The 15,704-nt window shown below is 48.5% G+C and overlaps 1 protein-coding gene across 1 annotated transcript; it reads left to right on the top strand.

The window, feature by feature from the left end:
• The first annotated feature begins 14,270 nt into the window (after positions 1–14,270).
• On the top strand, positions 14,271–15,440 carry LOC123185076 (uncharacterized). Its single transcript, XM_044597082.1, has one exon. It carries the CDS (start codon positions 14,425–14,427, stop codon positions 15,235–15,237), a length of 813 nt encoding a protein of 270 aa, XP_044453017.1. The 5' UTR covers positions 14,271–14,424; the 3' UTR covers positions 15,238–15,440.
• The last annotated feature ends 264 nt before the right edge of the window (positions 15,441–15,704 follow it).

Below are 15,704 nucleotides of genomic sequence, written 5' to 3'. Positions count from 1 at the left end.
GGGGAGAGGAGAAGTTGAGGGAGAGCTCCGGCAGCACGACGGCGTGGTGGTGGAGCTCGTGGTATTCCTGCAGGGCTTCGCCAAGCACTACGGAGGAGGAGGAAGAGTTGGAGGAGGGAGGGCTGCGCCAGGGAAGAGGTGCGGCTGCCCTCTATCTGCGTCACTATATATAGGGGGAAGGGGGTGGAGGAGGTTCCCTAGGGTTCCTTAGGGGAGGGGCGGCGGCCACAGGGAAAACCCTAGTGGGTTTGGGCGCCCCCACCCCTAGGAAACTTGCCCCCCAAGCCGGGAGGGGTGGCTACCCTAGGGGAGGCGCCCCCACCTCTCCAAGTTACGTGAGATGGGGTGGGAGGGGCGCACAGACCCTTAGTGGGCTGGTGTGCCCCTTCCCCTTGTCCCATAAGGCCCCCCAACGCTTGCCGGGGCCTCCTAAACCACTTTCGGACACGCTGGTCGTCACCCGGTACCCCCGGAACAATTCCGGACTCCAATACCCTTCGTCCAATATATCGATCTTCACCTCTAGATCATTCCGGAACTCCTCGTCACGTCCAGGATTTCATCCGGGACTCTGAACAACCTTCGGTAACCACATACTATTTCCCATAACAACTCTAGCGTCACCGAACCTTAAGTGTGTAGACCCTACGGGTTCGGGAACCATGCAGACATGACCAAGACATCTCTCTGGCCAATAACCAATAGCGGGATCTGGATACCCATATTGGCTCCCACATGTTCCACGATGATCTCATTGGATGAACCACGATGTCGAGGATTCAAGCAATCCCATATACAATTCCCTTTGTCAATCGGTACGTTACTTGCCTGAGATTCGATCATCGGTATCCCAATACCTCGTTCAATCTCGTTACCAGCAAGTCACTTTACTCATTCCGTAAGACATCATCCCGTGACTAACCCCTTAGTCACATTGAGCTCATTACGATGATGTCTTACCGAGTGGGCCCAGAGATACCTCTCCATCATAAGGAGTGACAAATTCCAGTCTCGATTCGTTCCAACCCAACAAACACTTTCGGAGATACCCGTAGTGCACCTTTATAGTCACCCAGTTACGTTGTGATGTTTGGCACACCCAAAGTATTCCTACAGCATCCGGGAGTTGCACAATCTCATGGTCTAAGGAAAATATACTTGACATTAGAAAAGCTTTAGCAGACGAACTACACGATCTTGCGCTATGCTTAGGATTGGGTCTTGTCCATCACATCATTCTCCTAATGATGTGATCCCGTTATCAATGACATCCAATGTCCATGGTCAGGAAACCATGACCATCTATTGATCAACGAGCTAGTCAACTAGAGGCTTACTAGGGACATGTTGTGGTCTATGTATTCACACATGTATTATGGTTTCCGATTAATACAATTATAGCATGAACAATAGACAATTATCATGAACAAGGAAATACAATAATAACCATTTTATTAATGCCTCTAGGGCATATTTCCAACACCAGATTCCTCCTTGTCAAGGACAAGGTTAAAGATTGCCGCGACGAGGACGCGATATTAGCGTTCCGCAATAACTGCACGAACGAAGGAATCGTCAATGCCATTAATCGCCGCCGCATACTACACTTCGCTGACTTGGCAACTATCGTACAGAAGTACAGCTCAATGGAAAGCGCCTGGAGGGATCAGGCAGCTTGTTGGGAGCCATCAGCCCTAACTCAACCACTGGTTCAGGCGAAAAGGACGCATCCTAGTGATGCGCCCAATCCAATAGCCAAGAAATACAAACCCAATACACGACGCGGAACCGTTCTGGAGGGATGGCTCGATGGCCCATGCAAAATACACACAACACCGGATACCATACCAACCCACAGCCTTAGAGCATGTTGGATACTCCGACAGGTAGCCAAAAGTGGCGAGGACATCCTTACCAAAGCACCCCAGAGCAACACCCTCCAGGAGACGACGACCCCAGAGTACTGACGGTCTTTGAGACATTCGCTTCAAACAATAAGCGCAAAAGGGCACTTTGCGGCCTCGCCGAAGTCTATCAAATCGCCACAGTAAACCCTTGGAATGACACGGCTATAACCTTTAATGCCAGCGACGAACCAAAATACAAGACAGTCCAAGCACCAGCCGCTTTAGTCCTCAGTCCCATCATGTACGGCTTTCGACTCACCAAGGTCCACATGGATGGTGGCAGCGGACTAAACCTCATCTATGAGGATACACTCCACAAAATGGAAATAGACAGGAGCCGCATCAAGCAAAGCAGCATGACCTTTCGAGGAATCATTCCTAGTAGGGAGGCGCGGTGTGCGGGAAAAATCACACTTGACGTGGTATTCGGCATGCGGGAGAATTATCGGTCTGAAGAAATCACCTTCCAAGTGGCTCCTTTACACACTTCCAAGCTATACCTCATTACGGGTATATGAAGCTCAAAATGCCCGAACCAAACGGCATAATCACTCTTGTCAGTGATCCGGACATAGCACTCTGCGCCGAGAACAAAACCGTGTCCCTGGCCCTTGAGGCATTATTTGAAGCCCTCGCGGCCAAAGAATTAACCGCACTGCACTCCATGGTGGATAGGGATGATGTGATCTTAGACAAACGACCCAAATCCACCTCCTTCAAACCGGCAGAAGAAATAGTCAAATTCCAGGTCCACCCAACGGACCCCAAGAAGATAGCATCTATTGGAGCACAACTAGACCCAACGATCAACGACGCACTAAGGGATTTCCTTCGCAAAAACTGGGATATATTCGCCTGGCACCCTTCTGACATGCCTGGAATCCCACGTGAGCTGGCCGAACATATCCTTAATATCTTAAAGGGATACTAACCAATCAAACAAGCACTGCGAAGCTTTTCCGAGCCCAAATGCCAAGCTATGGGGGAGGAGCTGGCCAAGCTAATTGAGGCCGGATTCATTAGAGAAATAAAACATCCGGACTGGCTGGCAAACTTGGTGATGGTACCAAAGAAGGACAAATCCTGGCGGTTGTGCGTCGATTTTAAAGACCTCAATAAGGCTTGCCCTAAGGATCCCTTCCCCCTCCCCCATATTGATCAAACCATCGATGCTACCGTAGGACACGACTCACCGTGCTTCCTTGATGCATATTTTGGATACCATCAAATCAAAATGAAGGAGTCCGATCAAGCTGCAACAACATTCATTACCCCATCTGGGCCATTATACTTCAACACCATGCCCTTCGGGCTCAAGAACACCGACGCCACATACCAACGCATGATTCAAATATGCTTGGAGAAACAGATCGGCAAGACAGTTGAAGCTTATGCGGACGACGTCGTCATCAAAACTAGGCGCGTCGAAACACTAATAGACGATTTACGTCTCACATTCAATAACCTCCGCACGTATGACATTAAGCTCAATCATGAAAAGTGCGTATTCGGCGTCCCCGCTGGAAAACTGCTGGGCTTCATCGTTTCCAATAGAGGAATTGAAGCAAATCCAGCCAAAATCCGAGCTCTTTCACAATTGGCTACGCCAATAGAGCTTAAACAAGTCCAAAAGCTCGCGGGCTGCATGGCAGCTCTAAGCCGCTTTATCTCCAGATTTGGAGAAAAGGCACTGCCACTCTATCGCCTTCTATGGCGAACCGATCACTTCGAGTGGACGGACACGGCAACAGCCGGACTGGAGGAAATAAAAACCCTCCTTGCAAGCAACCTGATCCTGGCCACACCAAACGTCGGTGAACCGATGTTATTATACATATCGACAACACATCAGGTGGTGAGCGTCGTGCTCGTCGTTGAACGAGAACAAGACTGACACAAATTCCTGCTTCAGAAGCCAGTATACTACGTATCCACTGTCCTTACACCATGCAAATCCTGGTACCCCCATTATCAAAAGATAGCATACGCGGTCTTCATGGCATCCTGAAAGCTCCGTCACTACTTCCAGGAGTGTTCAATCATGGTGGCTTCCGAAGTACCACTCAATGACATTATAAACAACCGCGATGCCATTGGCCGGATTGCCAAATGGGCCATTGAGCTCCTTCCATTTGATATTACATACAAACCACGTCGAGCTATTAAATCCCAAGTACTAGCTGACTTCATCGCCGAATGGACAGAGGCCGAACTCCCTAAAGAGTACGGCGCATATTCCAATTGGGTTATGTATTTCGATGGCTCCAAAATGCTGGCAGGGCTAGGGGAGGGCGTCGTTTTAACATCACCTACTAGAGACGCTGTTCAGTACGTACTCCAAATACTATACACAGACTCCAACAATGTAGCCGAATACGAGGCCTTATTGCATGCTCTCCGGATGGCTGTCTCCATGGGCATACAACGCCTAGAAGTGTGCGAGGACTCAAACCTTGCAATATCTCAAATAAATGGAGACTTCGATGCAAAAGATCCGAAGATGGCAGCTTATCGTAATGCCATCATAAAAATGTTGGCCCGGTTCGAGGGGCTCGAGTTTCATCATGTGGCTCGAGAAAGTAATCAAGCGACGGACATTCTTGCTCGTATCAGCGCTAAGCGCGACCCCGTCCCACCTAATATCTTTTTGGAAAGGCTTTTTAAGCCATCCGTGGTGTGGCAGGGAGAAAACGGCAACACTAGTCCGGATCCGAACATAACCCCAGATTCCGAAAACACCGACATCATCGAAGGATCAACCAACGAAATAACATCGTCGGCACATCTCATCATGGCAGTCATTGCCCCATGGACCGAACCCTTCCAGGCCTACCTTAATAGGAAGGAGGTTCCTGAGGACCAGAATGAGGCCCGCCGCATTGTCCCGCATTCGAAGGCCTACAAGGTTCATGATGGAGAGCTTTATAAGAAAAGCGCTACCGGAGTTCTTCAACGATGTATCTCCGAGGAAGAGGGGCGGCCGCTCTTGGCTGAAATTCACGCCGGACTCGACGGTCACCACGCGCGCAGCTCGCGCCCTTGTTAGCAAGGCCTTCTATACAGGGTTTTATTGGCCGACGGCCTGAGCAGATGCACAAGACCTTGTCCAACGTTGCGTCGGATGACAACTCTTTGCCAACCAAAGCCATATGCCCCCCACTGCCTTACAAACAATGCCTAACACTTGGCCTTTTGCGGTCTGGGGACTCGATATGGTCGGACCCCTTAAAGGAGCAAGCCATAAGAGAAAGTATCTGCTGGTCATGGTGGATAAATTCATTAAGTGGATAGAGGCCAAACCAGTCAAAACGGCCGAAGCGGGGCCGGTAATAGATTTCATATCCGGCGTGGTACACCGTTATGGTGTCCCACACAGCATAATCACCGATAATGGCTCTAATTTCCCAGCCGATGAAGTGAAAACCTGATGTGCTAATATGGGCATTAAGCTCGATTACGCCTCTGTCTATCACCCGCAGACAAACGGTCAAGTCGAATGGGCTAATGGTCTTATTATGAGTGGCATCAAACCTAGACTAGTGCGGTCTTTGAAAGAATCAGACAAGCATTGGGTGGAGGAACTTGACTCCGTACTTTGGGGGCTACGGACCATGCCCAACCGCACTACTGGATATACACCTTTCTTCATAGTGTACGGTGCAGAAGCAGTGTTACCCTGTGATATTATTCATGACTCACCTCGAGTGCGTATGTACAAAGATAGAGAAGCCGAGCTTGATCGGCAGGACAGCTTAGATGCCCTGGAGGAGGAGCGCGACGTCGCAAAAGCCCGTTCGCATTTTATCAACAGCAGGCTCGTAGGTATCAAAGTAGAGAAGTGCGAGCCAAGACTTATAACGTTGGTGAACTCGTTCTACGCCTGCCAGAGAAGAAAAAGGACAAACTCAAGCCCATGTGGGAGAGTCCCTTCATCATTGACGAAGTTCTCACCAGAGGAGCGTACCGCCTGCGTGATGTGTCAGACAATCACCTAGAGCCGAACCCCTGGAATGCGGCCAGACTCCGACGATTTTATGCCTAGCGCCGAACTCTATGTTCGTCTCCTTTCTCCTATTATTAACATTATTTTTTCTCTCTTTTCATTTTTTATCTTTTTTTTGTTTTCCCCTTTAGCCCTACGGCTTTAGTACAGCTAGACCGTCCTCCCCTGATGCGTACATCTCCACATATGTATGTTCATTATACTTGGGGGCTTCTCATATAGAAGCTTGCTATTATTCTTCGAGCATCAAGCTCACCACATATGCATTTTTTCATATGTACCTTTTCTTCGCCATTATATGCATCGATATGACTTAAGTTTTGGCTAAGCTGGGTTGCTTGGCTCCTGTGCTTATGCCCTACGTTCCCGTTAGTTCGGCTAGGGCATAAAGGGAGCACCTCTGCGATTGTTACTGTTGGGTCATCCGAATGTGTACCTCAGACTGGGTGAAGCCGAAAGCTAGCATTCTTAAGGGAATATTCGGTCGGCGAATTAAAAACGTTTCCGCATTCACTCCATTGTGAAACCCCAGAAGTTACTTACTCTATGATTTTTTTCAATCACAGTCCGTACATGCACATTAAATGCATGCACATCTAGGGAAAGGAACCCTTAACAGAACTATTCTCTCTGGAAGATGTTTCTTACATAATGTAATATAACATAACTAGCCAGATACACATTGTCTGTTCAAGCAACTATGACCCCTACGCCTAGTTCCCATGCATACCTCGGTATATTATACCGTTAGGGTATTCGGAAATACTCCACACCTTTGGGTCCAGAGGTCGAAGCGAAAAGGTCGGCCGTGACAATTGTTTTTATTATCCAGCTAGAAGGAAAGTACATAGTCACTTAGGACTTGAAGACTTCCTCCTCTATACCATCTAACAGGCGGTCTAACTTACAATCCTGTTGGGAATATCTAGCGGCCACCTCCACTTGGTCATATACTAAACTAACGGGAATTTATTCGTCATTTGACCCTAGCGGTCCGACCCGGGCCATTTGATTCGGATCCAGCTTGGTATATCGTGTTTTACCATGGCCCAGGCCTCTCGCACACCCTCTCGGCAGGCCGATATCTTCCATAGTCGGATACGCCGCCGTGCTCCCTTGAACAGCTCTACAAGCTTCTCCATACTTCCTGGAGGGGAGTCGGATGGCCATAAGGCCTTGGCTACACTCCGCATTGCCTGTCGAGCTTGCTCGTGCAACTGCGACAGCCCTTGCAGAAGATCACTTGATGATCTAGACACCTCCTCTTCAGGACGGCCCGTCAATATACCTGCAATCACAGCTATATTAGCTACTTTTACTTCCAAACTGTTATAAGGTAAATACGACCGCATACTGAATATGCCGCCTCAAATTTTTTGTTCTCCTTCACGAAGTCGGCTAGATGGGCCCGCACATCCTTCAGCTCTTCGCCCAGCTGGGTGTTTGCGTCTTGGAGTTTGTTTTTCTCTTGTCTGACACGGGTCAAAACCCGCTCGCCTGTGGCATGCAGTCTTTTCGACTCCTTTTCCTCCAATGGATCCGACGATCCTATTATGAGATAAAGCCGCAGTGTTAACATGGTCGCTATGCAACAACTGTTTCTCGATGGAGGGAAATATCACCGGAAGACACCGCTTTGGATTTTTCCAGTTCGGCGGTCACTGTGTTTAATTACGTCAGGCACTTTTCTAGCTCTTGGGCTAGCACGTCGTTCTTCTCCGACAGAACCTGGTCATGCAGTGATCCTGAAATCAGTTGTCCCAACTATTTTAAGTCTCGAGGGCTACTAGCATATGATTATCATAGTCAGACAAAGTAAACTTACCTGCACATCTTTTAAATGCTGCTTTGTGGCTCTGTTAAGCCCATCTCGAGCAGCTCGGATATATGCGTCAGCCGAGCTGAAAGCGTTAAATGCCTCTTCTGAAAAGCCAGGATCTTGTAAAACGGCCCTGCAGCGCCGATGATTCATGGCGCTCTCCACTTCCGAGTTGGTGACGGATACATCATCCGAATCCTCGGTTGGAGGACAGTCCTGCGTCACCCCCGCATCAACCCCCGTCTTGACTGCAAGATCTGGATCCTGGTTGCGGGAAGTATGACCGGCCGGACCCCCGGATATAGTCCGGCACAACTTTTTCCTGATACAGGGTAAATGGAAAGGTCACAGTTGGATGTGATTGCCAAGGTGCATACTTGCAAATTCATACATCTTTGATGAAGGCTCGGACGTATCTTCGTTTGCCTTCCTCTTCGAAGGCTTGCCTGGTGTGGGGGACGCTCTCTTCGGAGATGCCCCCGGGGCAGCGTGGCGCGCCGAATGCCTCCCCTTTTGAGCACAATACAGTGCGGTGGGTAAGGGGGAAGGAGAAAACTCTCTTGGACAAGGTATCTCCGGATTACTTACATGTGAAGCAGGAAGGAGGCCCGGGTAATATGTGATGATGGGTACATCTGTACAGTCATAGCTCATCTGATAGAATATTCCATCCTCGAGCTCCACAAATATGTCCGGATCTTCCTCATATCCAGGGTCAAGATCCCGGTTGCGATTCTCGGGCTGAGGGGCAGGGTCATGGATCCCCTCGACAGCCTTTAGCCATTCCTATTATAAGCGGATAAGATACTGCGTGTCAAGAATGTTTCAGGGACAGGAGTAAAATAGTGGAGCTGAAGCTTACCCAGCTGGGAGGATTATACATGGAAAATTCGTCTCGATATTGGAGACGGGTGAACTCCTCCTTCTCAGCTTTATACAGCTCGGCCAGTATTTTGGCCAGGATGGCGGGAGTCTTCAGGCCCTTCTGACCATAGCGTGAGGCGTCCTCTTCCCTGTTATAATGCCACATGGGCAGCCCTCTGTATTGGAGTGGCTGGACACCCTGCGTTATAGAGATCTCCATTACCTCGACTATTGACAATCCGGACTCGGCAAGCGTCTTAATGTTGCCCAGCAGCAGGCTGATCTCTGCACTATCCTCTTCCTCGAGGCTCTGACGATGTCAGCTGTGGCGTTTCTTCAGCGGAGCATTTGAAAACTCGGGGAGGCCCATGCGGACGAGGTCGGGTAGAGCGACATCGTCGATGTAGAACCATTCGGAAGGCCACTCTTCGGGAGCTTTCTTCGGCGTGCTGGACAGGTATCCGGCCCCGGCGATGCACCACACTTCGGCTCCTCCCACTTCAAAAGTTGACCCACCTTGATTGCGAGGGATGAGGCAGAACAACCTTCTCCATAAATCAAAATGGGCCTCATAGCCCAGGAATAGCTCGCATAGAGCGACATAACCCGCAATATGAAGGATAGAGGCGGGAGTGAGACTGTGCAGTTGGAGGCCGTAATACTCCAGCAGACCTCGGAGGAAGGGATGGATCAGAAATCCGACACCTCTTAACAAGAAGGGGACGAAGCATACTCGTTCTCCCCTGGACGGATTGGGGAAGTTCTCCATTTGAGCCCCACCCTTGAAGGACGCCATCCCTGCTCGTACGGGGACCAAGTCCGCAGGGGGGAAGAAAGCCATGTATTTGCAGCTTCGCCAGCTGACTGTAGGATACGGAACATCTCCCCCAATCACCCTCTTTGGAGTCATGGGGACGAGAGGAAGAGCTGAGAGCGCTAGCCATGTTGGAGTGGTTTTTCTTAGCAAGCTCTGAGGATTTTCGCGGGGTGTGGAATGGATCTGAGATCTGTTCTCTTTAAATAAGCACCTTTGTGGTACGGTCAGGGTGGTATATGCTAAAATATCCCGACCCCTCGCATTCGTTCGACACGTGGAAACTGAAGTTGTTGATGCATAGAAACCGAGGGGTACAACTTTAAATGGAAGACCGAGCACACTACTCGGAAGTCATCGGTGGAGGAACCCGCCTTGCAATGCCGAAGATAATCTATGCGCCGAACACCTCGTCATTGAAGACTGGTTCGGGGGGCTACTGAGGGAGTCCTGGACTAAGGAGTCCTTGGGCGTCCGGCCTGTTAGATATGGGCCGGACTGATGGGTTGTGAAGATATGAAGACCGAAGACTGCACCCGTGTCCGGATGGGACTTTCCTTGGCGTGGAAGGCAAGCTTGGCGGCCAACTATGTAGATTCCTTTCTCTGTAACCGACCTTGTGTTACCCTAGATCCCTCCTGTGTCTATATAAACCGGAGGGCTAGGTCCGTAGATAGGCCGAATACTCATTACCATAGCCATACAAGCTAGACCTCTAGGGTTTCGCCGTTACGATCTCGAGGTAGATCAACTCTTGTAATACTCGTATTCATCAATATCAATCAAGCAGGACGTAGGGTATTACCTCTATAGAGAGGGCCCGAACCTGGGTAAACATCGTGTCCCCTGTCTCCTGTTACCATCGACCTTAGGCGCACAGTTTGGGACCCCCAACCCGAGATCCGCTGGTTTTGACACCGACAGCAGGCTTGATTTACCGTTTCCGTGGACAGACTGATTATCCGGTCCTTCAATCTGTTGATGACACGCTCATTGTCCTCCCTGCATGCGCTCGACAAGCCACCCTTGTTAAACATATTCTTCTGACTATGCCTCCTCCATTGGCCTCAAGATTAATTTTCACAAATCCACGATGATTCTGATCAATCTTGACGCTTCTTCCACGACCAATCTTGCTAGAGTCTTTGGGTGTGCGGTTGGCTCGATGCCGTTCACTTACCTTGGCCTCCCTCTGGGCACCACCCGACCTACGATCCAAGAATTTATGCCTTTGGTCTGCAGATTGGAAAGACAACCGACACCCACCATTGCGATGATGTCGTACGGGGGCAAGCTCTCTTGGTTGAATGCCTCGGTCACGTCTCTTCTGGTGTTTGCCATGTGCACTCTCAAATTCCCTCCCAAGCTTGTTGAGATCCTTGATAAGATCAGGCGCAGGTGCCTCTGGACCAAGAAAACCGAATAGGGTGATAAATGTAACTCTTTGGCTGCCTGGGATTTGGTCTGCCGACCCAAGAAAAAAGGAGGTTTAGGGTGACCAATTTGAAAATTCACAATGAGGCCCTGTTACTAAAATTCCTCCACAAATTCTTTAACAGACAAGATGTGCCTTAGGTCAACCTTATCTGGGAAAATCATTATGCTAGCAAAATTTCACACGCTGTGCACCCCGTTGGCTCGTTCTGGTGGAAAGACATTCTTAAACTGAACCCCATCTACCGAGGAATTTCTCGAGTTCAGCTGGTTGATGGCACATCGACCCTCTTTTGGAAAGATCTCTAGAGAGAGGAGGTTCTACAAATCTCACACCCTTGTTCCTTCTCATTTTCCATGCAAGAGGATTTGTCGGTCGCTGAGGCAATAGCCACTATGGACATGCATGCAACCTTTCACCTCCCTGTCTCACCCCAGGCTCTTGTTAAGATCCAAGATATCCAATCACAACCAACGTGGATATCTTCATCGACATCACTACATGATGTGTGGCACTACTCCTGGGGCTCCACGCTCTACAAACCAAGGGACTACTACAACAACTATTTTAGGGATGGGGAGACGCATCAGGCATTCAGTCAACTTTGGAAATCTAAGTGCACTATGAAAATCAAAGTATTTGGTTGGCTCTTGTTTCATGATAGACTCAACACACCAACATGTTGAAGAGGAGACGCTATAATATTGGCAACAACTTCAACTGCATCCTCTGCAACCAACACATTGAGGAGACAGTCGACCACATGATCTTCTCATGCCCTTTTAGTCAGAGCTGCTGGGCTAGGTTACACATGGCTTGGCCAGCATTTCTTTGCCGCCTCGATCTTCTTCAAACCACAAAAGATACCTGGCCAAACCCATTCTTCTATGAAACATTCTTGACCGCGGCGTGGAGTATATGGAAAGAGAGAAATAACAAGCACTTCATAGGACTGCCTCCCAGTGTTGACTCTTGGCTCAAACGATTCAAAGAAGATTTGTCTTTACTCCATCATAGGGTTAAGGCAACACATAGAGCTGCTCTGATCAACTTTTGTACCTCTGTTGTATAGCCTCCTCCTTTATTTTGGTTTGGTGGTGGATCCACACCATGGGTGTGGATTGCTGAGTGATGTAAAGTAGCCAATATGTCTATGTAAACCCCCCTATTTATATAGATATATGAAAAAACAGTAGGGGTTTTCCCCCTACTGTCATTTTTTCAAAAAAAAACTTGGTGTGAGGTATCATCAAGTTATGCTCAGCAGCTACGCAAACTAATGATATACGGTTTGGGCATTTATAAAATCTTATTTGAGTAGTTATTTATGGTAATATGTAACATGCATCGAGTAAGCCACGCGATGGGAACAAACAACCACACTGAGTGCATTGCCCAATCAAGAATGCCAATCACCGTAAGAAGATCAAAGGGAGATTTTTTTTGCGAGGAGAAGATCAAAGGGAGATAATTGCCTTTCATCACTGTAAAATGCATCACATTATTGCATATACATTGTGTCATATTATTCATCTTGATTTAAATTACCTGCTTAATTGTAACGCTCATCGAACATGGCACGAGAGAAGTGGGAAAATCGTCTCCCATGACTATAATTAATAATTAAACACATTAAGGTGCGCTAGAATGGTGGCCAACCAGCTACGCCATGTGGTGCATGCTGGTTGGTCATGGTGAGAAAGTTTTTTTTAAGGGTTTTTCTAAATGTTAGGGAGACTTTTTTCGAGAAAAGTTTTTCTAGGCTTTTTCTTTTTCCTTTTAAGATGGTTGTGATGTCCACGTGACGCGGGAATATTTTTTTAAAATTCGACATGATGGTGAGGTGTGCACAACTTTCTCTCAAGCGGCCCGCAATAGCGGGCCCCAACCACTAGTGTATATTACATGTGTACAACTACTACATGTTTGAAAAATCTATTTATTTGTCCAACCATATTTATGTTATTATATATCTCGATTTGTAATGCCCATCAAGTATATCATGTAATTATGCATGCCGATTTATATTAGGCCACTGGATATGTAAAATTTGCCTCATATAAAGATATTTAAGTAACTATTTAATCCGATATCTAACCATCAATTCATGCTGCAGAAATTAAGCAAATACTTGTGGTACACTGATCAACAATGAATACCTATCAAGTCATAGATTTGTCATTGAAATATCGTTCAAAAAGAGAATTACCACCCACAACTACCATAACTACTCCAAAAAAGAGTGCCCTGAAGAGCAAAAACTTGCTGAGTAGCCCAGTCTCGACGCTTGTCTGCTGGTCTCCTCAAGCAGCCTCAGCGCCACCATTCAAGCTCAGAAGGGCTGCGGAGATGGAAGCGGACACAAACCTGGAGATTTCAGTCTGACTTGTGTTACTCTAATTTCGGGCCTGCGTGCCGCCTGATCTTTTCAAAGATCTGTTTGCCTGGTTTCCTTTTTTTATCTCTTAGTGCCGTTTAGGCTGAACTGCTCTTCTAAGTGAGCTGCTGTATAACTGGAGATCGCGTTTTGGTTTCATGCTGAGTAATGGAACCGGGGAGGGAAACCTCCCTGTTCATCTAAAAAAAAACTACCATAACTACATATATATGATGCCACTCACATGATTGGCGTTATGTAATATTCCATTCGTTCCAAAATACTACAGTGGATACTTTGTTTTATAATAATAGAAGTCAAACATGTCTATGTTTGATCAAGTTTAAGGAAAAATTGACCAACATCCACAACACAACATTCGTATCATTAGATTCATAATGAACTATACTTTTATATTTTATTTTTTAGCATTTTAGATGTTGATAGTTTATTCTAGAAACTTGGTCAAACATAAGATGTTTAACTTTTTAAAAAATAATATACACTCTATTGTGAAATAGAGGTAGCGGCGATATGTAACACTACTAGTCCGGTAAATCACAAATTAGGCCGCACAAATCAAATGGCTACTTATGGTACATTGACAAGTCATGATTCATGAATGCTTGATGATAAGCTTTGCACACGGACATAGGTTAAAATGTGTTTTCCAAAGATTAAAAATATTTTCTCATAGTATGGTAAAATGTGCGCAAAGTAATGAGTAGAATGTGTTTTCCAAAGATTAAAAATATTTTCTCATAGTAGTTTGACTCGGTTGTTGTGTACGCGAGGCATGCGCTACGAAACAACAGGGCGGTCAAGCCCAATTTGAGCTTTCTTTTGGCAACATCGGGATAATTGCTCCTGCACTAGCGTCATAAATTTTCTCCAAAATTAGGGGTAACCGAAGCCTTCCGCCGGCTGGCACCGTTGACCAGCAAGTTTTGTGCATCGACGACCAATGCGCTAAGCACTGCGCATATAGACTGACATCCCAGGGCCCCAGCACCGTAGCCACAGCCCCTCCTCTGACCCGAAAAAAAAAATCCTCTGTTTCTATTCCCGTCCTCTACTCCTCTTGCCGTTCTTCGGAGTGAAAACCGAACAGGCCAAAAGAAGAAGACCAGAACGCAACAAAACCCCGCGACCATCTCTTCTTCTTCCCCACCTCTTCCCCTTGGACCAAGCAAAGAACCCCGACCATGGCAGACGCCCCTCACGAGCCCCGCGAGGCCGCCGACAGCCCCACCCCCGAGGCGGCCGACGACTTCGAGTTCCGCGTCCTGTCCACCGGCGGCCTTGTCTCGGCCGGCGTGGGCGCGGCCGACGACATGTGCGTGGCCGACGAGCTCTTCTCCCACGGCAAGCTCCTCCCGCTCCGCCCCTCGTCCACCGACGCCCCCAGCGTCGCCCTGCTCCCGCGGTCCGAGTCCGTCGCCTCCACCGCGGGCTTCGGCTCGCGCTCCGACTGCCGGAGCGCCAGCTCCAGCGGCAGCAGCAGCGGCTGCGTCAGCCGCAGCCACTCGTCCAAGAGCGCCTCCTCCGACCACGCCGCCGCGCCGCCGCGGAGGTCCCTGTCGAGCAGCCTGTTCTACGCGCACCCGAGCCCGTCGCCGCAGCTCCGCTCGCGGCCGCGCCGGAGCACGGGGTCGGCACCGCCGCCCGCCAGGTGGGGTGTCATACGCCTCGGCGTCGTCGGCGCCCCGGACGTTTACCCGCCGCGCTGCGCCGACGGGGCCAAGATCACGGCCGCGTCGAGGGGCGGCAGCGGCAGGAGCGCGAGGTTCGAGCAGGCCGCCAGCGCCATTGAGAGGAGCTTCAGGAAACATGGCGCGGGGCTGTTCGGTGACGGCTTCGGATGCAAGTGCTCGCCGGACGTCGTCGAGTCCGTCAAGCTGCCTCCGGCGGCGAGGAAAAGCGGAGCGGATGGAAAGGCCAAGAGTGGTCACGGCGGGCGTCGCATTAGGATCCTGAACTGGCTCGAAGAGCTGTCCATCACAAAGGCGAAGAAGTAATCTTGTGTAAAGATCGTGCATTTATCTGAGCTGCTCATGCTCAGGGAAGCATTTAGATTTGATCATTAGATTGTTTTTTCTTGTTTGATTAACAGGAGACGCTTAATTCGAAACAAATAACTTGTTTGTACAGATCTATGGAGCCCACCATAACTTTCTATCTCGAAGATTTTTTTTGAGGGAAATATCTTGAAGATAGAGTATTTGATCGTGCATTTGTTGCAATTTAATGCCAGGATATGCCATTGCAAATTTGAAACTGTATTTTTTTATATTATATCGTTACGCAGCTTCTTCTTCTGTCGTTAGCACTTGTTGCTAGAATCCTGCCACTGGAAGAAATGCATGCATAAAAAACTCGTCTGAATTCTCGACTGACGCTCTCATGCACGTACACAGGGTACACCCATCCTGAACTGTCTGCCCGTCAGGGCTGTCAGTCAATGTTTATAAAACACGACTAATCC

The sequence above is a fragment of the Triticum aestivum genome, chromosome 2A (genome assembly GCF_018294505.1).
Source record: "Triticum aestivum cultivar Chinese Spring chromosome 2A, IWGSC CS RefSeq v2.1, whole genome shotgun sequence".
Classification (NCBI taxonomy): Eukaryota; Viridiplantae; Streptophyta; class Magnoliopsida; order Poales; family Poaceae; genus Triticum; species Triticum aestivum.
This window is presented reverse-complemented; position numbering and strand designations above follow the sequence as displayed.

What these genes read in the sequence shown, in the direction of transcription:
- LOC123185076 (XM_044597082.1), top strand. Translation starts at nt 14,425, where the DNA reads ATGGCAGACGCCCCTCACGAGCCCCGCGAGGCCGCCGACAGCCCCACC.